Source organism: Athene noctua, chromosome 1 (assembly GCF_965140245.1).
Source record: "Athene noctua chromosome 1, bAthNoc1.hap1.1, whole genome shotgun sequence".
Classification (NCBI taxonomy): domain Eukaryota; kingdom Metazoa; phylum Chordata; class Aves; order Strigiformes; family Strigidae; genus Athene; species Athene noctua.
Window position 1 is genome coordinate 109,967,640 of NC_134037.1, and position 25,565 is coordinate 109,993,204.

At 37.9% G+C, this 25,565-nt stretch overlaps 1 protein-coding gene across 6 annotated transcripts in view; it reads right to left on the minus strand.

Annotated features, from left to right (window-relative positions):
- CDC42BPA (CDC42 binding protein kinase alpha) overlaps positions 1 to 25,565 on the minus strand; it is a 189,524-nt gene that overhangs the window by 91,371 nt on the left and 72,588 nt on the right. For all 6 annotated transcript variants that reach the window (XR_012632934.1, XM_074897332.1, XM_074897329.1 and 3 more), the window contains exon 6: positions 20,896 to 21,044. Coding sequence is in view for 5 of the 6 variants with exons in the window: in XM_074897332.1 (XP_074753433.1) it covers positions 20,896 to 21,044 (149 nt within the window). In the remaining variant the exon portion in view is untranslated. The remainder of the gene's footprint in view (positions 1 to 20,895; positions 21,045 to 25,565) is intronic.

Genomic DNA, 25,565 nt, shown 5'->3' on the forward strand with positions numbered 1-25,565 from the left:
ATGTTTTGCAGTATCAACTTTATTGGAATTCCACCTTGGCTTCCAATAACTTAAGTAAACAGATTAAGAACTCCACAACCACTATCCTACAGCATATTCTAAAGATTAAAAAATTAAAGTCTGCTAAGTAAGGCTAATTCATGTCAAAGCTTTTAGATTTTTAATAGTATCATGAGTTACTGGTGGGTAAAGGAGTAGAAAGAGTAAGCTCCTTAAGAATGTCCATCTGTGAGTGCCATCTGTCAAAGAAATCCTCAAAGAAGATGCTAACGCGGAATCCAGAATATGCCCAGCTGTTGTACTGTAAATTACTACCTATGCTAGAAAACCTTAACACATAACTCTAGGCATATAAATGTTTTTTTCCTTTTGATTCTCATTTTAGATATGCAGTCTCTGCTCTCTGCATTTCAGGACAACCATATGTAGTCTCTGAAACAGCTGATTGCATTGAATAATTCTGAGAGTAAATTAGACAACACAAACTGAGGACTTGATTGGTTTTGACAATGACAGTCAAAAACCCATTTTTTATATTCTTTTTCTTTAAAATGAGCTGATGATACTAACAAATCAATTCACAGATGAATGTTCACTCAAGCTGTTTGGACAAGTTTTAATATATATTCTTACATACATGTTTGTATGTGAATTTGTGTAAGAAACATGTATGTGTTTTTTAATGGTTAGGGATATTTATAAGTGCTCTAAACTGTTAGTTGCAAATCACTAGAAGATTTCTGGGACTGATGAGGACTGATGGGACTGATAATCTGCTGGGTCCATACTGCATCCCAAGGCAACTCTTCTCTAGTCCTTTTCTATTTTCCTCCACGAATAAATACACAGGTATAAAACCACCAAGAATTACGGGAAGTGAGGGAAAGGGAGGTCTGTACAGAAATGAGTTCTGAGACCACTAGATGCTTTTCATGTTGCCAAAGGAAGGATATATAGTCTTAATATGAGGTTGATCTTATCCCTCCTCCCATCTATGTACTTGATCAGCAATAAAAATCACCATGAAGCTATAAAAATATATTAAAGGAGGGGAAAAAAAACTAGACAAGAATGCAGAACATACTTTAAAGACATGTAAAATATAAAGGGATAGAAAGCACATCACAAGAATTTAAATAAATTGTTTCTTGTTCCTGAGTTATCTGGGAAACAGAACAAAGATAAAGATGCAATACTGTAAAATAAACCCTGGAGGCTTTAAAAAAAAAAAAAAAAAAGAAAAAGCAAAGAAAAAGCTTTACAACAAGAAGAAAACCAACGCCATCCCAAGAGAACAAATATATACGTCAAATACTTGCCATTGCTCTTACAACATGTGAAGTAGCACTGTTATATCCTATATATTTTACTGTTCTTCCCTCAGGCTGGTATGGCTTTTCATTTCACATATATTTTGAAACATTGCCCAGCAGGAACAAGAATGTTTCAGAAAACACCACTATTATACAGCCATTTAAATGTGCTGCACAGATCCTTTGCTTTCTTCCTCTTTCATCCAATAAAGGTTTACTCAGCAGTTACACAGATACTTGTGATTCCTTTTTTTTTTTAAATGTAAGTTAGTGTTGTTAAGAATAGCTACTCACCCTCAAAAAAAAAAAGGCAGGGGAAAAGCTACTAAACAACAGACAAAAACATGGCTTCTCCAAATATGTCTTCTACTTCACTGTGCCCTAAATTAACAGTATATAGGTTAAATGCTAATAGAAAAGAAGATTCCTTTTTAGTGAGTAAGTAAAAAGTAGAACAGCAGAGAACAAAGAACCTATTACTGAAATAATAAACCTAAATTTAGGATAATTTCTCTTGCTTCCCCCCAGCTTGCTCATGTTCTTCACTGTATTACAAATATGACATTGTATTTATCACCTTTTGGTTATTTGTAAAAAATAAAATGCACTAATGAGTAACTGTGTTGAAAGAATTCTACGCACAAGTTTTTAAAATACAGCAGAAGATACTGACATTAAATATAAGAAATGTTATGTGACTGACTTTTAGATACACAAAAAAGAGAACAAGAGCATGTGTGAAAGCATATATATGTGCATAAGGGAAGGAAGAAAAAATATATTTCACTGGAAATTTAGATTATTTCATGTTATTATTCATTCCATGTCAACCACATGAATAGCTGCTAGTTCAACCTGACCAGTGTTGATATAGGCTGAATCAAAGCCTTGCTGGAGGCAGCAAGAGAAAGAATGAGTGCCTTACAGGAGTGTGCACTTGCAAGGCTTTGTACTGAAAAGAAAACAGCAGCAGAGGACTGTATTGTTTCCTGCGTGCTATTCCACAGCCAGATGAGGAATCCTATCACAGCATGAAATTCTCAACCAAGTCCTCTGCAGGGAGGCCAGCACACAGGGTAGAAGAACCCACTAGTGGACGAAGCTGAAGAGGGACATAAATGGATCTAAATCCATAAGGAAAACACAAATGAAGAAACATAGAAATCATCCCACCTCTGTCATGATGTAATATCACTCAGGACTCCAAAAATAATTTTTAAAGGGTGAAAAGCAAATCTAATGGCTAGTTTCTCAGCTTCTGAGTCCTGACTGGGAAAGTAGCACTTGCCTGGTGAAAGACCTAACGCACTGCTCTGCAGCAACCACACCTGGCACGTCGGTCTCACCCGCACAACCAGCCTTCCCCAGACCTGAATACAACAGAGGCTGGTAATTAATCTTTTGAGTCAGAAGTCCTACCCTGACAGGTAAAACAAGATACATTTTACATTATTATTTGGCATTAGCTTTTGAATTAGCTTAGCACAACTGAATGTGACAAATACACATGTTTGTTTCTGACTATACCCAGAGGGATCACGAGGTAGGTTAGAAGACTCCCCAGAAGTCTTCTATGCCCATCTGAAAAACAATTTTACTACTTCTTGAGAGCTTTGTCTCCCCCACCCCCTTATTTTGCTATTTTGAGACAGTAGGGTGCTTTCCTTTTTGACACTAAAATTACATTTAAAGTAATAGATTTCTGGCCTATATAATAAGGTTTTGGGTTTTCATTTTAACTCCTTACACTCAGGGGTTCTTCTAACCTGTCTACTTTTCAGGCAGCAGAGGACTTGGGCGAGACCTCTATAGGATACAGAGGCTATGATCCTTCACTGAACCATGGGATACCAAGCAAGATGGGATACAGCCTGGAGATTTTTTCTCCTCAGAAAGACCAGCTCCTTGACCTTTCTTTGCTGTACAGTACAAACATGTATCAAAGCAGGATGGAAAGGGCAGAAAGCACTGAACAGAAGGATGTGACCCATGTGAGGATGTGATTCAAATTCCTAGCCTGACTGTTGATTATTTCAGTAACAGCCAATTTTATTAGTTTTGTGGTTTTTTTTCTATTGTGCTTTTTCACTTTCAATACTCATACAAAAGCCATTAACTGCAGAGGAAGACATTCGTCAGAATTTCTGAGTCTTTAAAATGCTGAAAAGCAGCACCATATGCAGACAGCTGAAGGGGAAGGTGGTAAGAGTTGGGCTGCATCTCAGGTAAGAGTCAAATGTGCTGCAGCACCCAAGTGAACCAGAAGCCTGCAGCTCAGTGAAAACTATAGAAAGTGATTCAAGCCTTGTTATTTTTAGACTATGACAGAATACAACAGAATTCATATTGAAAAGTTCCAATGAGAAAACACGTAGTAGAAAACTATGCACTTCATAGCACTGCTATGTTGTGGGGTTTTTTACCAGATATTAAGATATGCTTGATTTGATAAGCCTAAATTACAAGTGTTGTATCAGAGACAAATTCAAATAAAGAACGGCAACTACTGAGTGAAAGCTGGGGTTGAACTCACATTTTTAAAAGGAAGTCAAAGAACACTATCTTCAAACAAATAGTTGTTTAGGAATATTCAAAAGCACAAAAAAAGCCCCACCCCAGCCCTCAGAAGTCACTCCTATCTTCCTCCGCGCTTCTTGTTCCTCTTGCTCCCATGATTATTTTCTGTCTAGTATCCTCCCCCATTTAAATAGCTGGTCACTTGGAGGATCAAAGTTGCTATTTTCAGGTACTTAACCTACGGTTAATCTCATTGTTGCTTGCCTGTTTAAGTAGAATTAGTTGTCTACTGTGCACCTGATGGCTAACAAGGAGACCAACAGTAAATCCTTGGCTCTATGTAATGTTACAGAAGGTGCATTTCAGAACTCACATAAAAAGCAGTTTTAGCTAGCTTTGATGCTTGTTTTTACAGAATTGACTGATATTTGAACTTATGCGACTTGACTGATGTCTGTATTAACCACTATCGTCCGGCTAAGACTCAAGCATTGCTTTCCTGTCTCTGGTAATCAAACCCTTCAGAGTAGGGAACAGTGGTTCAGATCTTAAACCAGCAAGTAGACCAGTTACATCTATAAATGATTTATTAATAACATGATACATAAGCACAGTTAATCAAAAACTTTTCTTGGACACGTGTTATATCTGATGTGCCTCAGGAAAAGTCTGAGTAAAAAACAAAGTAAAAATTTTACTTGATTTTACTCAGAAGTGTGGAATCAAAGACCATTCCTAGTTGATGCCTGTGCCTCAGCTCCAACCAGGAGAGACTTTTCTGAACTCACCACCAGCCAAACAGCTTCCAGCAGGGTGTTTATTTTAAAAAATGGAAATTTTTTTTCCACAGTTCTTGACATTATCAACATCATTACCAAAGTATTAAGCAGCTGAACACGAGCCGGCAGTGTGCCCAGGTGACCAAGAAAGCCAACGGCATCCTGGCTTGCATTAGAAATAGTGTGACCATCAGAGGTAGGGAGGTGACAGTCCCCCTGTACTCTGCACTGGTGAGGCCACACCTGGAGTGTTGTGTCCAGTTTTGGGCACCTCAATACGAGAGAGATATCGAGGTGCTGGAGCGAGTGCAGAGGAGGGCAATGAAGCAGGTGAAGGGCCTGGAGAACAAATCCTATGAGGAGAGATTGAGGGAGCTGGGACTGTTCAGTTTGAGGAGGAGAAGGCTGAGGGGAGACCTTATCACCCTCTACAACTACCTGAAAGGACATTGTAGAGAGGTTGTTGCTGGTCTCTTCTCACAGGTGACTAGTGACAGAACAAGAGGGAATGGCTTTAAACTCCCAACAGGGGAGGTTTAGACTGGACATGAGGAAAAAATTTTTCACACAGAGTCATTAGACAGTGGAATAGGCTGCCCAGGGAGGTGGTGGAGTCACCATCCATGGATGTGTTTAAGGATCGTTTAGATGAGATGCTGGGGGATATGGTGTAGGGGAGAACATTGTAGAGTAGGGCTGATGGTTGGACTCAATGATCCCAAGCGTCTTTTACAACCTGGATGATTCCATGATTCTATTCTGAGAAAACAATGCTTCATAAGTAAGCAAAGTTACCTATGTGCTTCCCCACCCCCCCGATTCAAAGAGAAATGCATCTTCTGTTTTGAAACATCAGAAAGCAATGGACAGTGCTTAAATACCGAATTTTTAGTACTCAACTTGAGATGACCTGTTCTAAATAGATCATAGAATCACATCACAGAATCATAGAATACAGGTTGGAAGGAACCTCAAGGATCATTTGGTCCAATCATTCTTGGCAAAAGCACTGTCTAGACAAGATGGCCCAGCACCCTGTCCAGCCAACAGATAGACACCTTGATGCTTGGTTCCTTTAATAAATAAAAACGTTCCTTAAAATATCTACATAAATTATCTTCTTTCTTCTCATGGATCTGGAGCTCAGGAGTATACAACTATATAATAGTGGGAAAGTACTGCCTGACTTACATTTCTTTAACATAACAAATAAAACAAAAACCCAACATTGAGATTTGAATGTCATAAATACATACTAATATAAAACCATGGTTCAAAAATATCAATTAGACTGGAAGTTTACAAAAAAGCCTCTGCCACTCTCCTGAAAATTGCATCTATTGATGTTAAATTCTACTCAAATATTGTACTGATGTGAAATCCTCCACTCTGGCACCACGTAAATCAGCTGGCCTGCAAGACCAGACTGGGCAAGTAATTCAGATATATACTTCAAAATATACTTTTTATAAAATTAAGTCACATTCATCTTTCTAGATAAATTCTGAGAATTTTGTGGGTTTTTTCCTACATATCAGTTGTGTTAGTATTTTAAAGATTCTGTTCCAAGACCCTAAAAAACTATAATGATAAAAGACAACAATCACTTTTATAAAGTATGCAATACTGAGAGAAGATCAGTTACTTAAGAACAATAACAAGGATTTACCAGTTGAAGTCTGTTTGAGCTAATCATGTTTATTCTCTTAGCTAGACCCAATTTTCCAGCTTCCTCTTATCTATCTATGGTCAGCTTTCAAGCTTCTTAATAAAGCCTACTGAAGGGGCCCTCTCTGACCTCCTGTGAAGTAGCACACAGCAGATATGGTATTCAGTGTTCTTCTGCTAAATATATTATGCAAATGTAATTATAAATCTCAATAAGATTATTACTGATGCTAATTGAACGTTGCACAAACTAGTATCACACCATCAGACACTGTCAGCCAAAAATTCTTATTACCATAAAATACAAATGAAGTTGAAGCCTGCAGTATGAATCCACACAAGTACGCATATCTCAACTATTTAACACAGTAGTTGCATTTCCCTCAAATGTACATTTGGTCTTCAGTAACTACTCCACTATGTTCAAACAGACCAGCTATAGAGAATTTCAATCATAACAGAACACAAGAACTATATCAGGATACCAGAAACTTCATCCCAGTTCAAGATATTCTGTTTTCATGTGGCAACAGGAATTGCCTGATTTATCAGAATTACTCTTATTTCATCACCCTCTGTCAAACAGAGGGATTAGAAAATTTTTGATGCTGCTAATAATATTCTGTACATGTTAAATTGCATCGATCTGGTACAAGGGAATTGGGAAGTAATAATAGACCCAAAACATGTTTGTGAAACACTTACTGATCTGAATGCACAAGTGCAGCCAAAATGTTACATAACACTTCCTAACCCACAGAAATCAGTACCTGCAACAGGAAAACACACTCTCAAAGTTAAAGTTAAAATCTAGGATTTTACAGTATATTCTCCACAATGTTTTAACGTGTTAGAGGTTTCCTGTTAGTTTCATCAAGACATCGTAATATATGTACATTCAGTTACAGAATCACAGAATCATCTGGGTTCAAAAAGACCTTTAAAATCATCCAGTCCAGCCATTAACCTAACACTGACAGTTCCCAACTACACCAGATCCCTCAGCGCTGTCGACCCGACTCAAACACCTCCAGGGATGGGGACTCCACCACCTCCCTGGGAAGCCCATTCAAACACCCTTCTGGAAAGAAATGCTTCCTAATATCCAGTCTAAACCTTCCCTGGTGCAACTTGAGGCCATTCCCTCTTGTCCTATCCCTTGTTACTTGGTTAAAGAGACTCATCCCCAGCTCTCTGCAACCTCCTTTCAGGGAGCTGTAGAGGGCGATGAGGTCTCCCCTCAGCCTCCTCTTCTCCAGACTAAACACCCCCAGTTCCCCCAGCCGCTCCCCGTGAGACCTGTGCTCCAGACCCTGCACCAGCTTCGTTGCCCTTCTCTGGACACGCTCGAGTCATTCAATGTCCTTTTTGGAGTGAGGGGCCCAAAACTGAACACAGGAATCAAGGTGAGGCCTCACCAGTACCGAGTACAGGGGTAAGATCCCTTCCCTGTCCCTGCTGGCCACGCTATTGCTGACACGAGCCAGGATGCCATTGGCCTTCTTGGCCACCTGGGCACACTGCTGGCTCCTGTTCAGCCGGCTGTCCATCAACCCCCCCAAGTCTCTCTCTGACTGGCAGCTCTCCAGCCACTCCTCCCCAAGCCTGTAGCGCTGCTGGGGGTTGTTGTGGCCCAAGGGCAGCCCCCGGCACTGGGCCTTATTGAAACTCCTCCAGTTGGCCTCAGCCCATGGCTCCAGCCTGTCCAGGTCTCTCTGCAGAGCCTCCCTACCCTCGAGCAGATCAACACTCCCACCCAACTGGGTGTCATCTGCAAACTGACTGAGGGTGCACTCGATCCCCTCGTCTAGATCATCAATAAAGATGTTAAACAGGAGTGGCCCCAAAACCCAGCCCTGGGGGACACCACTCGTGACCGGCCGCCAACTGGATTTAACTCCGTTCACCACAACTCTTTGGGCCCGGCCATCCAGCCAGTTTTTTACCCGGCAAAGCGTGTGCCCATCCAAGCCCCGAGCAACCAGTTTTGCCAGGAAACTAGGAGGAAGAAAGACACCAATATCTTGATACAAGCACAGTTTCGGCAGGCAGAGACACAGAAATATTACAGCAACACATTCAAAAGGTAAGTAGGGAAATGGGCAAACTGTTTTGCATTCATGGAGATACTGTCAGAGTACAGAAGTTACAAACTCATTTGAAAATTACGGGACAGAAATTTTGGGTGTTGGTATACTAATAGAAAAAGTAGGAAAATGACAGAACAAGCAGAACAGGATAACGTGACTCTTATCTCCCCAGGGAAACTGCACTGAGCAGTTTCTTCATTTGTTTGTGTTTCTAATGGAGCTGACATAATGGCATAATTGTTGATGACACATACTTTTATTTTTAAAATCTTAGTCATGGTAAGGTCAGACATCATCGTTTATTAGAAATCAGCTTTCCTTAACTGGCATTAATTCTGAGAGAAGGGATGCAAACGTCTAGTTTGAAGTCAGATACTACAAACACACAAGTGCTGCATTTCTTGCCCATGACATCCTCAGAACCCTTCTGATTTTTTGATAAGACACAAGTTAGTCCCACTTATTATATTCAAATGGGAAACATGATGTTTTACATTTCAGCATTCACAACTCTCCTAGCATCTGACTGTCAAAAGTGATCACGCAATTGTTAATACGGAATCTCAGATAATTATTTTCCAAGAACTACGGTTTAAAGCAACGAGATAAGCAAAGACTAAATCAGTGTTTTTCAAAGTGTTGCAACTCAACAATAATTTCCTTTTTGGGTACACTGGAAAAAAGCCATCTCTGAAAATCATGGTTTTGTAATAAATTTCCTACACACCTTTTGGGATTTTACATTCTTAAAAAGGAATACCAGCGATGTGATGCAAGTGAGTAGAAAGGAAACATTATTTGGAGCTACTGCAATTAATCAGGCAGAAAACATCTAGACTATACTAACATTATATAATTTTCACTTCTTTAAATATAACACATAATACTTAGAATTATTATGAGGAATACCATGTTGGACTAGGCAAACACTGGGAGCAAAATCTCAATTTCTTTGCATGTGTAATTCATCAAGACCAGATAATTTTTATCACAGCATTATGAATTTGAGACAAAATCCTGTATGAAAATCTTTTAACAGATTTTTTTTTTTTCCCCACATGAGAAAGAATACCACTGAAAGAATGAATGACAGCACTAGTAAAGTATTGGTAAGGAACTGACTGAAGGAGAGATGACAATGGATAGTGCTGAAAGAGAAAATAAAATCAGAGGAAGATATTTAGTGGTAATCCTCCAGGGTCAGTTTTGAAACTGATTTATCATTTTAGTTAATAACCTTGCCAAAAAATAAATGCAAGCTAATAAAATCTGTAGATACCACAACGCTGGAAAGTAGCAGTAACAGCAGGGAAGACTGTAATATCAGACATATAGAAATGGCTAAATTGAAGACTATAATAACAGAAATCAGATTAAATGTAACAGTGTAAAATGTAAATAACTGACTATTGAGTGTAACAGCAGAAACTTTGCCTATACACTAAGAGCTTATCAACAGTAAATGACAGAGAAGGAACTGGGTACACCAAATATTATACCTGTAGTACCCTTTCAGTGTGATGGAACCATGGTTCTTGGTTTCACTAGAAATAGAAATATTCTAGCAGAGAGAAAAATACTGCAGTTAGAACAAAAGTTCTTTCTAAAATGTCATCTAGAATATTATTTACAATCCTTGTTATTACATTAAAGTTCCAGAAAGCTGAAAGTTGTCTGACAACTTGAAGACTGAACAACTTGAAGAATGACTATACTCAAAATTGGCATGAAACACTACTTCAAAAACTGTGATCTGTAAAAGAAATCCCTAAAATTTTAACTTACACATAAGAAACTCCAGTCAGGCTACCAAACACAAAAACAAAACATAACTGTAGCTCCAATAGTATGAAACAAATCAAAACAAAGTGGTCATTGCGATAAGGAAATTCAATTGTTCTTCATCACTAGTAAAGTCTTTAGAGTTAGACTCGTGTAAATAAAGAAACATTACCTTTTCCAATTCTTCTATTTTGCAACACTTTCTCATGATCAAAACCAGTCTTTGAAATACAGCACATATGGATTTCTTATCTTCCCTTATTTATTGCAGTCCCCAAACCTACTAGTGTTTTTGGAAGTAATCATAATCTAAACATTCCACTTACTCTCAGCTGTAGCTTGGCTGTTACTACACCTACAAAGTCAAAGACAAAGTTAACCTGCAGTGAAACTCTATAGCTCTATTGTTCTGCTGCAACAATGAAAACATGTCCACCACATAAAATTACACACCATGTTTATTTTTCCCTACACCTGTATTCCACTTTCTTAATGTATTAAATGAGGATATGACTAGCTATCTTCAAAATCCCAGAAACAACGTGTAAAACTCCCATACACCTCAATGGGATGTCATCTGATGTCCAGTTGACCCTATTCACCACTTAACTGTCAAGAATCACTATGAGACAATTTCAAGCTCTTGCTTGTTTTGTTTTTGTAAAGCTCTCATGGCTTCTGTCTATCACTGTGTCATCCGTGTGGCACTCTGTAAATTATCTCTTTTCAGTCACTAAGACAGCCTTTTCCATGCTTAACATGCAGCTGCAGACTGTAGAAAGTTTTAGTGTACAAGATTATTCAGTATGGAAGTTGTTCTGGAAACAATTTCTCTTTTGCCAAGCAAAACTACTGCAGCATATACACAAGTAAGCATATTAAAAGCGAAGTGCTTGTATAAACATAACCTACCAATATATTTACATGTAAAATCAGCATTAAATTAGTCTGTAATACCTCTGGCATCTGAGGAGGACTGTAAGAATACACTTTTTCCAGAAGATAGCTGCACAGAGATCAAAATTGCACTTTCATACTTTTACGTGGGAATATTTTATAGGTTTTTTAAATCAACTCTTCAGAAAAAATAATAGCTCTATTTAATACATAGGCCCCTAACATGTTAAATCACAGGAAGAAGATAATTTGAGAGAAAGAATATTAAAGCAATACATTCATTATTCTTACAAAACAGAAATCATGGAAAAAAAAAAAAAAAAAGTGTATCCTAAAGAGTCTCATAACCCATTCAGAATGTCTTCAGGTAGGTTCAACCTGTAAGACAATCTATATTCCAACCAAAAGCCAAATAAACATGCAGGAATAAACCAGACCAAATCTGAAGCATATGTCTACAGGTCTTCTACTATGCCATGTAATAACAGACCTAAGACATAAATAGTTTGATATGTGTTTTTTGTTTTCACTGTGGTTAGAAAACAAACAAAACATATGGACAAGCATGATCCAGATTTATAAGCACTGTAACACCTGCCTAAAACTTTTTCCTGACAGCAACAGACTGAGGAAGGAACTGTAGCCAGAGACTATAAAGGCAGAAATGCCATTTGTTCTAAATGCATCCCAGTATATCCAGTACCTACAGTAGCTTGGCAGAAAAACATCTCAGAACTTTAAAAATAATAAGAAAAATAAAAGAGTGCACTGTTTGTTCAAACACATTAAAATTACACTTATTAAGAATAAACGACAGTGTTACTGAAAGTCTTTGTATCCAAGTTGCATGTGATACACTTTTTTTCTTTTAACATAAAGCTTAAGGCACTATGCTTGCTTAAAAATAAAACAAATACATAATTTCTTTTAGTACCTCAGACAGGCACTTAAGGCTTGACTTTTCAGCCACTAAACTTAAGCAGAACCTTAAAAAAGCTGTATTTTCAAAAAAGTAAATTCCTTTCTGTGCTACAAGTTCAATTTCCTATATGAGGAAGACATAACTTTGCTACCGTTATACCAAATCAGATTTTAGCCCCTCCTTCCTTTTTTTTTTTTTCCTCTTTCACACCTTTCCAATGCACTTTTCCTGGACTTTACACACTATATCTGATTAAAAATTACTGAGTTACAGTGGCAGTAATATCACTGCTTCCTGCTGCATGAGGAAACGCTAAAGGCTGCCCCCCAATAGCTAATAAAGAAAAACTGAACAGCATAAACATCACAGCACCTGAGTCAATAAAGATTTTAATACAACTTTTCAGATAAAGCTCCACAAGGTCTTGCTTCCCTGACCCCAACCACGAAGCCTTCCATAACTGAACCAAGCATGACCTTATGCAAGCATCTGCTTTGTAAGCAGTATTCTAATTTGCAGGATGTTAAGGGACCTATTTTTTTTTCCTCATGTAAGAAGCTAAAACCTAGCAATATTTTTCTGTTATTAAAAAAGAACATGGGGTAGGCTCTTCTAACAATACAACAGCTCTTTAGGAAAATAACAGGGAAATGCTTACAGTAGAACAGCTTCTATGTACACAATGTTATTTGGTCTGATACTTCCTCAACTGGCCTTTCAGGAATCAGATTCTTGCACTGGTATCTTATTATAATTAAGGATATCTTAAATTTACTATGAAGAAAAGGAAGTATTACATTTAATGGTTGGGGCAACTGCATTTTAATTCAGAAATTCAAACACCAGATTTCTACTTGTCAGATCTGAAAGTTCAGATGATGAAGATATTCTCACTCCAAATACATTAAATACTGGGAAGAATGCTCGAGCAAGAAACTAAGTGAAAGACAATGGTTTAAAATACTTCTTAGAATGTATTCAAGCATCCCAATGTTATGGTTTTATACTAACACTGCAGGAATATCAAACAGTAAGACCAAGTTATTATTGCTTATTTATGCAACGACAAATCTACATGGCACTCAAATTCAGATGATGATAGCGAATTTGTCCTGTGCAGCTTCTAATCTGATCTAATAATCTAAGAATCACAGACTGGTTTGGGTTGGAAGGGCCCTAAAAGATCATCTAGTTCCAACCCCCTGCCATGGGCAGGGACACCTTCCACTAGACCAGGTTGCCCGAAGCCCCGTCCAACCTGGCCTTGAACACTGCCAGGGAGGGGGCAGCCACCACTGCTCTGGGCAACCTGTTCCAGTGCCTCAACCACCCTCACAATAAAGAATTTCTTCCTTTTATCTAATGAAAAATTTACCCTCTTTCATTTTAAAGCTATTATCCCTCATCCTGCCACTACACACCCATGTGAAAGGTCCCTCTCCATCTTTCCTGTAGCCCCCTTTAAGTACTGGAAGGCGTCTGTAAGGTCTCCCCTGAGCCTTCTCTTCTCCAGACTGAACAACCCCAACTCTCTCAGCCGGTCCCCATAAGGGAGGTGCTCCAGCCCCTGATCATCTTTGTGCCCTCCTCTGGACCCACTCCAACAGGTCCATGTCCTTCTCATGTTGGGGGCCCCAGAGCTGGACACAGCACTGCAGGTGGGGTCTTACCAGAGCAGTGAGGATGAGGATCACCTCCCTTGACTGCTGGCCACATTCCTCTTGTTGCAGCCCAGGATACTGCTGGCTTTCTGGACTGTAAGTGTACGTTTCTGGCTCATAGACAGTTTTCCATCCAACACCTCCAAGTCTTTCTCCACAGGGCTGCTCTCAATTCACTCTTTGGCTAGCCTGTATTTGTGCTTGGGACTGGCCCGACTCATGTGCAGGACCTTGCACTTGGCCTTGTTGAACATAAACCCAACTGTATTTCAAACAGGAAGAAAGAAACAAAAGGGCCCATAATCATAAATAAAAAAAGGCATTCTAAAGAGGAACCTGAGGAACACACAGGGTATTAATAAATGAGAATTTAAAACACTATGAAAGTAGGTAGTTCTGAAATAAATACTGTGTTCACAAAGAGATAATGAAATTGAAAGTCTGTAGAAGACAAAACATGAGGCAGTTAGTCTCCTTCTAAAATAACAAAAAACTTGAGAAAAATTAAGACTCCATCACACAACTGCCATCCTCATTTCTATCTGCATCGTTCTGAAATTTACAAACAAGAATAAAATCACTGAAAGTATTAATTACCAACTCTATCCTCAGCCACCAAACGATGAGATCATTACACCCTCGGAACCACAGTCGCCAGGACTAAAAATTCAGAAATAAGGAATATGTTTTTGTCCTACTTTCCTGATGTTGATTTTGGATATCAAAGAAAGTAGTAGGAGAAAACATTTCCAGGTCTGAAATAATCAGAAAAGAACGAGTGTAAAATTATAGCTTAACTCACATAAAAACAGCTTGCAAACGGGAATGTTTTGTCTTCAAAAGAAGTTATTAAATTCTGAAAACACCTCCAACTTCATAAGACACTGAAACAGATCTCATATGAGAGCTATGACAGTTCTAATGTCAACTTTTTTTCCCACAAACACCACGGAAGTCAAATGAATCTTTATGCTAGAGGCAGTAGCATCTCTTGGAAAGTTCCACCATATTTAGCATCTACTGAGCCTTGCTATAAACATTATTACTTGGAAGGCAATATCTGGCGTTTTTTTCTTCATATAAGACTTCTGGTATTAAGAATTTCCTCATTGCAGCAGAAGGTTAAAAAGGACCCTTTTCAATGAAACTTTATTTCTTGTCTGTCTGTCTCATTTTCACTTCTAGAAGGGTTTACATACTTCTGTTTTATGACACCACATCAAGTTCCTACCTAAACATACCATCTGACAGAGTGCTCACATCCATCTGCCTTTCAAGCAACTTCACCCAGAAGATATACCAATCCACATAAAAAAGAAAAAAACACTTTCATCTAAATGTTCCTCCTTTTTCTAATAAAGCTGTTAATTGCCCTAACTAACGGACTGGTGGCGACTAACCTGAAAGAACAGAGGGGTGTACTCCTCGTCTTGCTGGCCTTCCTCAACTGACAGTAATCTCGAATTTCCTCCCTTAGGAGGTAGGTATCAGAAATGAAAAGGGAAGGGTTTATTTCTGTGGGTATTATGGCTAACTACATTTAAAATATCCCATCTCCAACTGCTTCTTGTATCCCTTTTTCTTTAAAATCATAGAGTTGAATAAACTGACAGATATCTCAAGTACCACTCAATAGATACAGGGGAAAAAACAGCTATGTGACGAACATAGATTTTACTGGAAAGACCAGCTTAAAGTGATTTCCTCCTATTCTCCTTCTCCATGAAGCAGATAGGAGAACTGACCCAGGTTAATTAAAATTTGAAGTAACTTCTAACTTGGACTGGTATCCTCATTCAGTTCACTGCACAGCCCACAAACCTTTGTTTCAGCAGAGCAAAAGGGATGTTTGGAGCTTGGGTCTTGGAGAGAGAGGAACAATGGGAGAAAAAAGGCTGAAGGATAACGTTTGTAAAAGCACCTCTGCTGAAAGGACTACTCTAGGCTACTATCGCTTAAGGCACTCATGTTAGGATATCTAAATTCCTTCTGCTTGAATACCACAGATGATAAAAAGCAGGGAGAAGTGGTTGATATGCCAGATGGCTGTGCTAGCTCAGTCACCCATTACACCGCTTGCACTTAAATTAACACCCCCACTAGACACAACACTGTAAGAAACCATTTGCCTTCTACATGATAGCACAGCCAGTGTAATCCACTAGCTCTTGGCACTCCAAGCATATATGGGTCTTTTATTCCAAAATACTTCTAGGTCATCACAGGCTCCTTCAGAAATCCTACCAACAAATTCTAGTCAAACAGCATTAACCTCATACAGTCTTCACTGCAGGTCAGATGCCACCCTGAGGGGGTACTATGGGAGCAGCTGCCAGTGTTTATAACGTATAGAGTCACAGGGCAGACAAAAGCATGGAGTCTGTAAAGATGACCTCTGTTTCCAGCCCCTCCTCAGTGGAAAAATGGAGAGGAAACACAGAGCCTAGTCTCACAGAGCTCTCCTACCTATGTAAAGGAATACTTTGTAAGGAAGCACTAGCTTACCAAATACTCACTCAAATAACTTTTTGTCCTGCAGTTTTCCATGTAAAACTAAACCATGCAACATTTCAAAGCAATACATTTTCAGCAGACTATCAAAATAATCTTACGTTGTTTTTTCCTTATTTTTCTAGCCCCATTTCCTTCACACTCAGCACTTTGTAAGGACATCTTCATGTGTGTGTTCACCATTATGTCTGTTGCAAAGTTTGGTAAACACTTAAAATATGTTGTTGCTTTCTTTCAAACCCACAATTATGGTTCACTTTACCAAAGGCCAGAGCGCTTGGCTCATCCTTGTGCCAACTCAACACAGACATACCACGCAATGCAGCTAACTCCCTAGATGGGCCTTCCACCCCCAAATTTTCCACTTAAGCAAATTAACAATCAGGAAAGATGGGATACACCCAGAAGACAGAAAACCACTTACTCAGCAAGTCAAAAATGGATATGCTGGCACCAAAACTTATAGTTGAAAGTGAAATGCATCCTACAAAGAATCCCAGATTTCAGCTGCTTGCTAACTGCAGTAAATATTTCAGGGATGTCCCTAAGATTATTTTTACTGAGGATAAATAGTACCTTCTTGTTAAAAGCAAAGAAGAGTCTGGCTTGATAGGGAATAGATAGTTCTTTTATCCCTCTAACGGATTTATTCCCTTATGTTCAATATTTCTCAGAAAGGATGTCACTTCCACAGAGAATTCTGTTGCTCTACATTTTAAGAACTCAAATGTTCTAGTGAACACCAACTTAAGTTTCAGAAGTTGATGAAGAAAATGGAAAAAGAAAAAAATGCAGCGGGTGATCCAGAATGCTGAAATTCTTCAAAGACAGTAGCAACTAGAAATCCAGAAACACTGATCAAGCTAACTGTAATCGCATATACCTTATGGAAGTAGGTGTGTTTATGCTTTGCACGCCTATCTTTTCACATGCAAAAGACAACATCTGAAACGTACGTAACTTGAGAGCTTGCCCTGTAGTCTTAATTACCCTCCCATAAACTTAACCAACAAAAAGCATAATTAACATAGGTGTTTCATAATCTTTCCAAAATATTTTCTTAGTAAGAAGGTAAGCAAGGATTGTTTTACCATTCAATAGAAAAAGAAGACTGTTTAACGTGGGTGTGTGCCAATATATGAAAACTATTTTAAATGAATATTTTTGCAGTGGTCCAGAGGATCATGAGCCTAAATATGTTGAACACTCCCTAGATGCAAATTCGTTCTGCACTGAATCACTGTGCAATCCTGCACAGAACAAAGAGACGGAGGAAAGAAAGTCAAGATGAAAATTATTTAAGCACATTAACACTTATAATTCTGTACTATTCAAGAAGCTGTAATGTCCCAAATGAAATTTAGGACAGAGACAGGTTTACATGCACTCTTACTAAAGCAAGGGCTGTCTCAGAAGACAGTACAAAAGGCAGCAGCACAGACACACTAAAGGGGCATGCAAAGCCACAGGTGGCACACACAGTGTGCCTAGCTAGGACCAGAATGTGTCCAGAGGGTATCTTCTGCAACGATCAGGGGAAATTTCTATCAGTGGCAACCAGGCCTTCTAAATTCTTTTTTACTTAAAGGATTTAGACGAAACCAAGCATTTTACACCTCAATTTCCACCTTACATAAAATGGAGAGAAAACCTGGCTCACCAATAAAGTAATTAAGGAGTTAAAGTCTCAGTTATAAGAAAAACAAATTTTACATGTTTGAGGTAATGCAACATGCATAAAAAATTGTAGCTACCTAGTTTAAGTCAGTAAGGGTTTTACTCCAGCCCACACATCAATATTTGATAACGCATGCAAATACAAGCTTTTAACATATGCCATGAGGAACTAAGTAACAACACAACCTTGAAACTGAAATTAATACTAATGCATGTAGAGGCTGTTTCCACTCAAAGAAAAAAAAAAGTGCTACAAATCTATAAAATACAAATTGATGTTGATTCCTAACGCACATAATATCTTACCCTGTATGATACTACAGTTTGCAGAAAACTGGCACAAGACAATATTTAACCTTGGCCTACAAGCAGGCATCACTTCGTTAGTACAAATTAGTAATTTAAGGTATCAGGGGTAGATATAAGCTTTACATGAACTCCCAAGGAAGTTGTGCATTTGTGAGAGATATACATATGTACTTTCTTCCTCACTGTGCACCTATACTTAACTTAGATGAAGTTCTCTTTCTAAAGCTAATGTCATTTCGTAATGCCAGTGCTGGTGCATTTATAGCAATAGCTAAGATACACATTAAAGAGAAGCCCATTCTATTAACATTCTGAGCTATCATTTAACTATCAGGTAAAATACCACATCATTCGTTCACAGAAATGAATTGATCAGAAATGAAAAATTACTCAAGTTTTATGTTTTGATTGATGTGATCTCATTCTATCACATATTTATTTAAACAGTGGATAAAAAGAGGAGTTGCACACTGAGAATAAAGTCAGAAATGCAATTTTTAAAAGGTACAAAAACATTCAAAGAAAAATACAGTTATCGAAGTACAACATTATGTATGGCTAATGTGAAAATCTATCCATAAAGAACTGGGGCACTAAAAGGAAACAAACCGAAACAATGTGCTATCTCACTGTATGACAAAAGCCTGGAATGAAACATGCCTAAAGCATGACTTCTAGCTCACTAGCTGCAACTCAGATCAAATCCTGATGCATACTGCCTATTCATATGAAATACCACCGCTACTATAGCTGTTACATTAGCCATCATTTAGTAGTATTTTCCTTCTTCTCCTATGTCCTTTCCTGTGTGCAACACACCCCCAAAAAGGATGTGGCCACCACAGTTAAACTTTCAGGAAAAGAGCATTAGCGGTATTTAGATGATGTGTTTTCTTTTCCTTTCTTTTGCTTTAGCAGTTGAAAATACCCTAATAAAACTAACAGTGGAATGGGTCTCATTTCAAAGGCTGATCATTTAACACACACTCAAGTGCTCTTTACATTTTTAATCTTTGCAAAACATCCCCTTAGAAACAAGGGTTGTATTACAGCTGTATTAATGATAAAATGCCAAAATGATATTCAGAAGTTGGAACCTCACTGGCAAAGCCACAAATCAAACAACAAAGGACTGGGAATGTATAGGGACTTTTTTTCTTTTGGTAAGCATTCATATTAATAAATATGCAAGCATAATAATTAGCATGTTGTTTTGAACTGCAATGGTACTGAATTTTCTATCAAATTTTACATCAACACCTATTTCATCTTGGGGAAACTGTTTGAAGATGGAAATATCACAGCTGCTGCATATTACATACTAACAGTGCTGAATTACACAGGTTTTTATCAGTTTTGGAGGAAAAGGTAGAGATGGTGGGCATCTGGTCTTCTGGGAAGAGTTACTACCACATATGCAGACTTACTGGGTAAAATACAGCAGTTTATGTAGTACATGAAGTACTCTCCACCTAGTAACAGGAGATAGCAACTCAACAGTTCACCCACAAACACACTGTAAAAGTTAAATCCCAATTAAACTGAATACAAGACTTGCACATCAGGTTCTAAGTGAACAAACAGCTTCTCAGAAATAACACAGATGAAATCTTCAAAATTCAAAAAAACTGCTTAAGGAAAATATTCTGTTTGGGTTTTTCCACAAAGTGTTATCACAAAGACCAATTTTTAGCAGGTACTCACTTCTTCAACAAAACTATCAAGACTTCAAAATATTCCAGAAGAGCAAATTGCAGTTTAGCAGAATCCCACTTTAAAGCACTCCTAAACTACAGCTCTTACATGAAAAGCCACAGTCACAAAGGAAACAAAACACAACCCAGTAACAAACCAAAACAAACCACAATACACCTTTTGGACAAAGAAACTCCACCATTTTCTGGAGTGAAGCAGCCAAACGGGAACAGTAAAAGAAGGAATGGCCAGTACAGACTCTGATTAAGAGCAATAGATGGATGTATCAAATGAACTTACTCTGCAACTTCATGATTCAACTTAAACAACTGCGAATTTTCCTCTTGATTTTGGTCAGAGTACACCTATTGAGTGTATTTGAAAATTACTCTTGTAACATAATCTTTTGCTCTGCATACAAGAACTACCATAAAACCCAGTAGAGAATGATGCATTAAAGAAAAGATGACACTAATTTTGTGTAAAAATCAATCATGGACTCCAAAAAACGCTAGATACAAACAACTTTATTATTTTCCCTTGAACAGAATATATTTTCTTTTATATACCAAGATAAACATAAGTACCACAATATACATAGTTCCACTCATTTAGCAAAGTGCCCTCACTTCATTTTAAAGAATTTCATTGAGCCCAAAATAAAATAGTGAAAAAAATCCAAAGCGGATCACACAATGCTGTATTTTCAATTTCCATATAGATTGAACAAATCAAAGAAACAGAACCTGACCCTCCAATAAACCTTTCAAAGTTGATCATATTTCACAAACAGGTTTCCACTTTTGCTTTTATAAATTACGGATCACTAACTTTGAAACATGCCAGTGTGCAGGATTCATCACATGCATTCAGATATTGATTCATGTCTCTGGCTATATGCTACAAGGTTAGCCACAGTTCTTGATAACCACAAGATGTAGGCAAGTTAGGTCTACCATGCTTAATATTACAGCAAATACTTGTTATTAGCTTAAACTCTAACAGGAATTGTTTTCATTCCATCAAATAACTGATCATAACTCCCAACAGGAATTTGGAGGTCAAGTTACTTACCTGTGAACATAATGCAACTGATGAACTGAATCAATAGCTATCACCATTTCAGCCAAATAAAAACGAGCCATATCTTCAGGTAGTCTGTCTTCAAACTTGCTGAGCAATGTAAGCAGGTCTCCTCCAACGTAGTAATCCATAACCAGGTACTATGGAGTGGGAATGATAAGAAAACACGGGGGGGGGGGGGGGGGGGGGGGGACGGGGGGACACGGGGGACACGACACAACAACCAATTTATTGAGTGAATCAGAGACTGAAAACTAACTTAAGCATAAAATTTCATTGCAAAAATTATTATGGGCATTAAAAAAAGCTAACCAAGAAGCTTAGATGTTCTGAGGAAAAGTAGCTGGTTCAGCCTCATTTTACTATTTAACCTACTTGAACATGTTTCATATTTATACCTCCCCAACTACAGTAAGCCTCATGACAAAATAGTATCAGCTTCACCCACTGTCCCATCACCAAACATAAAATATTCATATGCTCTGGATTCCCTTGTAAAAACAATACCCTTTGAAAGAAAGCAAAAGGAGTAAAGGATTAAAGCCTAGACCTATAGAAACAACTCCAATTCTGTTTACTTGTGCTCTCATATAAGGGCTCTAATTTCCCAGGCTTCCCTCTCCTTTTTTTCCTACCAACTTATTTTCCCATTAAACAAATTATTTTGGAGAGTAAAATTTTTAGACTACTCAGATTAAGGCAAAGATTAAGAGACTTCCAGTGGCTCACAGTACAATTCCAGATATTGTTGACATTGTGCATAATACAGGATCTGCCAGCATACAGTGGAAGGAGTCACCTTGTCTAAAACTGGTAAGAAAAAATACCCTTGATTTCTGATTTATTAATGAAACATAAAACCTGCTTGCCATTCAATCAGGTAAAAAGACTCTAAAGAGATGAGAACCTTTCTCCATTTTACTATAGTATGACAAAACAAAATGCCAATTTCTTTAGAGACGTGGTCAAAATGACTGAAAAAAGTAAACCTCAGAAAAGTGGGAAATTCACAATTAATATCTTTTTATCTTATTTTAGGTTGTTTTGTGGAACAGTTATTGTGGAACAATAACTGGAAGGGTAACTAGGAAAAAGGGAAAAAAATAAAACTAATTATAACTAACAAACTAATTATAAGCAATCTAATTTAACACTCACTGCTATGACAATAGTTTCCCACTAACGTATATAGCATCTGAAAGCTTTTGCCTAGAGTTCCAGTAAGGCAGTATATATACACATTTGAAGCAGTGACTCTTAACAATAGTGTATAATGAATCACAAATAATAAAAAAATATTAAAGATTAAATAATGTATATCCCAATTTAAACTTCTGATATAGCAACTTAAAGGGACTTTTTATAACTAGTTCTCCTCATTTGTTCAAGTCTTTCCCACCTTCAGAAAAAGATATGTGGAAAAAATTCTGCAAAATTATACCAGCTGCAAGGAAGATGTGGGGCAGGCAGAAATCTTACACTTGTTTCTTTTCCCTCATATCTTCCATAACAATAAAGGTGATGAACAAAGATTTTAACAATCTGATGCAGAATAACCTTAGCATCCGCATTAATTCCAAGTGCATGAAGTACAAAATTCATTTCCACAAAATTTTAAATGTGCTGACAGTCAGATTTTTCATCTGTTGCTTTGTGACATGAATAGTAAACTTCTTAAATTATGCTCACAAGCCTTACACAAGGTAAGTATCTTCTATTCAGTGGTGTTCCTACGCTCCCTCTGAAACAAGATCTACAGTATTCGTTTCTCATGTTTTACAGTTTTAGAAAATACATTAAGCCTTTGGAACTTAATATAATGATTATTAACCAATACACTATATAGAGATCTGCAAGAGCTTAACTTACTGCTTTGAAATTATATTGAAAAAAAACTCTTAAGATTCTCATAACTGATGTAGAATCTCTGCACTTGTTCTTCAGCATTTTTAAAAACCAGTACAACTCAGTTACTGGATATACCAAAATGATGAAATTTTGGCTCTTACAACACAGGACTCGGCACCTCCAATTCTGCCAGAGCAACACAGTAGCCTAATGACAAGGAAACCTTCAATTCCTCAAATATGCCAACACTTGAAACTGTAACTCACAGTATTAGGTTGTGAATTGGAAATTAAACACATGCATAGGAATCAAAGCTATGTTTAACAACTACATTTTTAATAAAACAATTCAGTCAACGTATAGCATCCCATCCAATGTCAATGATACATGTCCTTTAAAAACCACTTTTTTTAAAAAAAAAGCTTTAAAAATACTTTCTAAAAATGCACACAATCACCCAGATCTATTCAAGTCTTAAATATTTCTCAAAATACTACTGTACAACAGCACTGTCCTTCCAAGAGAAAGAAGCAGCACAGATTTAAGGACATTGACTTCTAGTAACTAGTGGAAGTTTAACATGGGCATGTAATTCTAAAGGACAGACTCATTTAGGTTGGAAGAGACCTCTTGAGATCATCTACCCCAAACTCATCTACTCAAGTAGAGTCACCTAGAGCAGGCTAAGGATGAAGACTCCACATCCCCTGGATGGAGACTCCACAACTCTTCCAGGTAACATGTTCCAGTGTTCGACCACCCTCACAGTAAAAGTGTGTTTTCTTGTGTTAAAATGAAAATTCCATGTGTTTCAGTTTGTGTCCATTGTCTTCTGTCCTGTCACCAGGCACTACTGAGGGGAATCTGGCTCCCTTATCTTCATTCTTTCCCATCAGGTATTTATACACATTAATGATAACCCCCCCCCAACCCTTCCCTTATCTGGGCTGAAAAATCCCAGCTCTCTCAGCCTTTCCTTACATGACAGATGGTCCACCAATACCTTAATCATGTTTCTGGCCTTGCATGGGACTCGCTTCAGTAGCTTCACCTCACTTTTGCACTGTGGAGCCCAGAACTGGACATAATATTTCAGATGCAGCTGCACCAAGGCTGAGCAGAGAGGAAGGACCTCCACTGACCTGCTGGCCCAGAAAACTCTCGGCCTTTTTTGCTGAGATGGTGCATTGCTGGCTTATGATCAGCTTGTTATCCACCAGGACCTCAAGCAAAGTTGCTTTCCAGCCACTTGGCCCCCAGCATGTACCGGGTTTGTTTTATTCCAACCCAAGATGCTGGACACTGCATTTCCCTTTATTGAACTTCATGAGGCTTCTCCCTGTGCAGTTCCCCAGTCTGTCGAGGTCCATTCTGAATGATGGCACAGCCATCTGGCATATCAGCCACTTCTCCCTGCTTTTTATCATCTGTGAACTTGCTAAGGGTGCACTCCATTCGACTGCCCAGATCATTAATGAAGATGTCGGCCCCAGTATTGAGCCCTGAGGTACACCACCCCTGACTGGCCTCCAGCTGGGCTTTGTGTCACTGATCATGACCCCCTGAGCCCAGAAGTTCTGACAGTTTTCAAGCCACCTCACTGTTGCTTCTCTAATGTCTACTTTGTCAGCTTATCTGTGATGATGCTACAGCAGACAGTGTCAAAGGCATTACCAAAGTCAAGGTAAACAACATCCACTGCTCAACCACATCTACAGCTCAATCTACACAGATTTTTTTTTTCTTTTATTAAAGCCCACCTCTGTTATATTTTATTTTACTAAAAAGCATATAGGACTAGTGGTACATTCACACTAAAATGAGGAAAAACAGCATTACTGTTCTTTTCCCTAGCAGGCTGCAAAACTAGCTCCTGTTAGCAGACTATCAAAGATAAAGAACAGAAGCTGCTCTGTGCTTAGTGAAATAAGGAAACTGGCAAGATTAAAACAAATTCTAGCAGGCTGTTGTGGAATATATAACATTTTCTTTGAAATACTGTTAATAGTAAGATCACAATTACATAAAACATGAGATTATTTTTATTGTCCACATTAACAAAGCATGAAGCTGGCTGAGAGGTATTTAAGCCAACAGTCAGATTCACAAACGCAGAGCCCTGTTTCTATATAAACTCCATCAAAACCTCCAAGTATCTGAGCTGACAGAACAGAAAGCAATATAATGGCAAAAAGCATTGCAATTCTGCAAGTACTCCATGCATAACACTTCTTTTATTGGACACATTGAGGGAAAAGAAAGATGACGACTGCATAGCAGTTTTTAAAGAAAACATTAGAACTTAATAATAATATAGAATCCAAAGCATGGGGCAATAAAACCCAAATAAGCAAAATCTGTCAATGTGTAGTTGTTTACTTTTTCAGACATAAATATTATCAAAAGTGTATCACAATCAAAATACATTTTAAGTGGGAAAGATTTCATAGAAAATTGGCACTTTTCCCCCATATTACCTTCATTTTGCAAGTCTTTCAAAATACTTGTAAACTAAATAACATTAAATATTAAAGAGACACTTTCACGTACAATTAGAGCTTCCAACTCTTATTTATGAACATTTAGTGGTATTCTTCCATTCTGCAAGAACATTTTATTGCTTTATAACATCTTAGTGGGTTTAAGTCCTCAAAAAATCACAGATGAATCAAAGTGAACTGTTGTTTCAAAACAGGGCTACTCCCTATTTCTAAGTGTAAACCAGTAATCAGCAATGTTAATCACAAAAATTAACATCAAATAGAAAATTTATGTAAGTGCACTTTCTGCGAAACCAATTGGAGTGATGAATT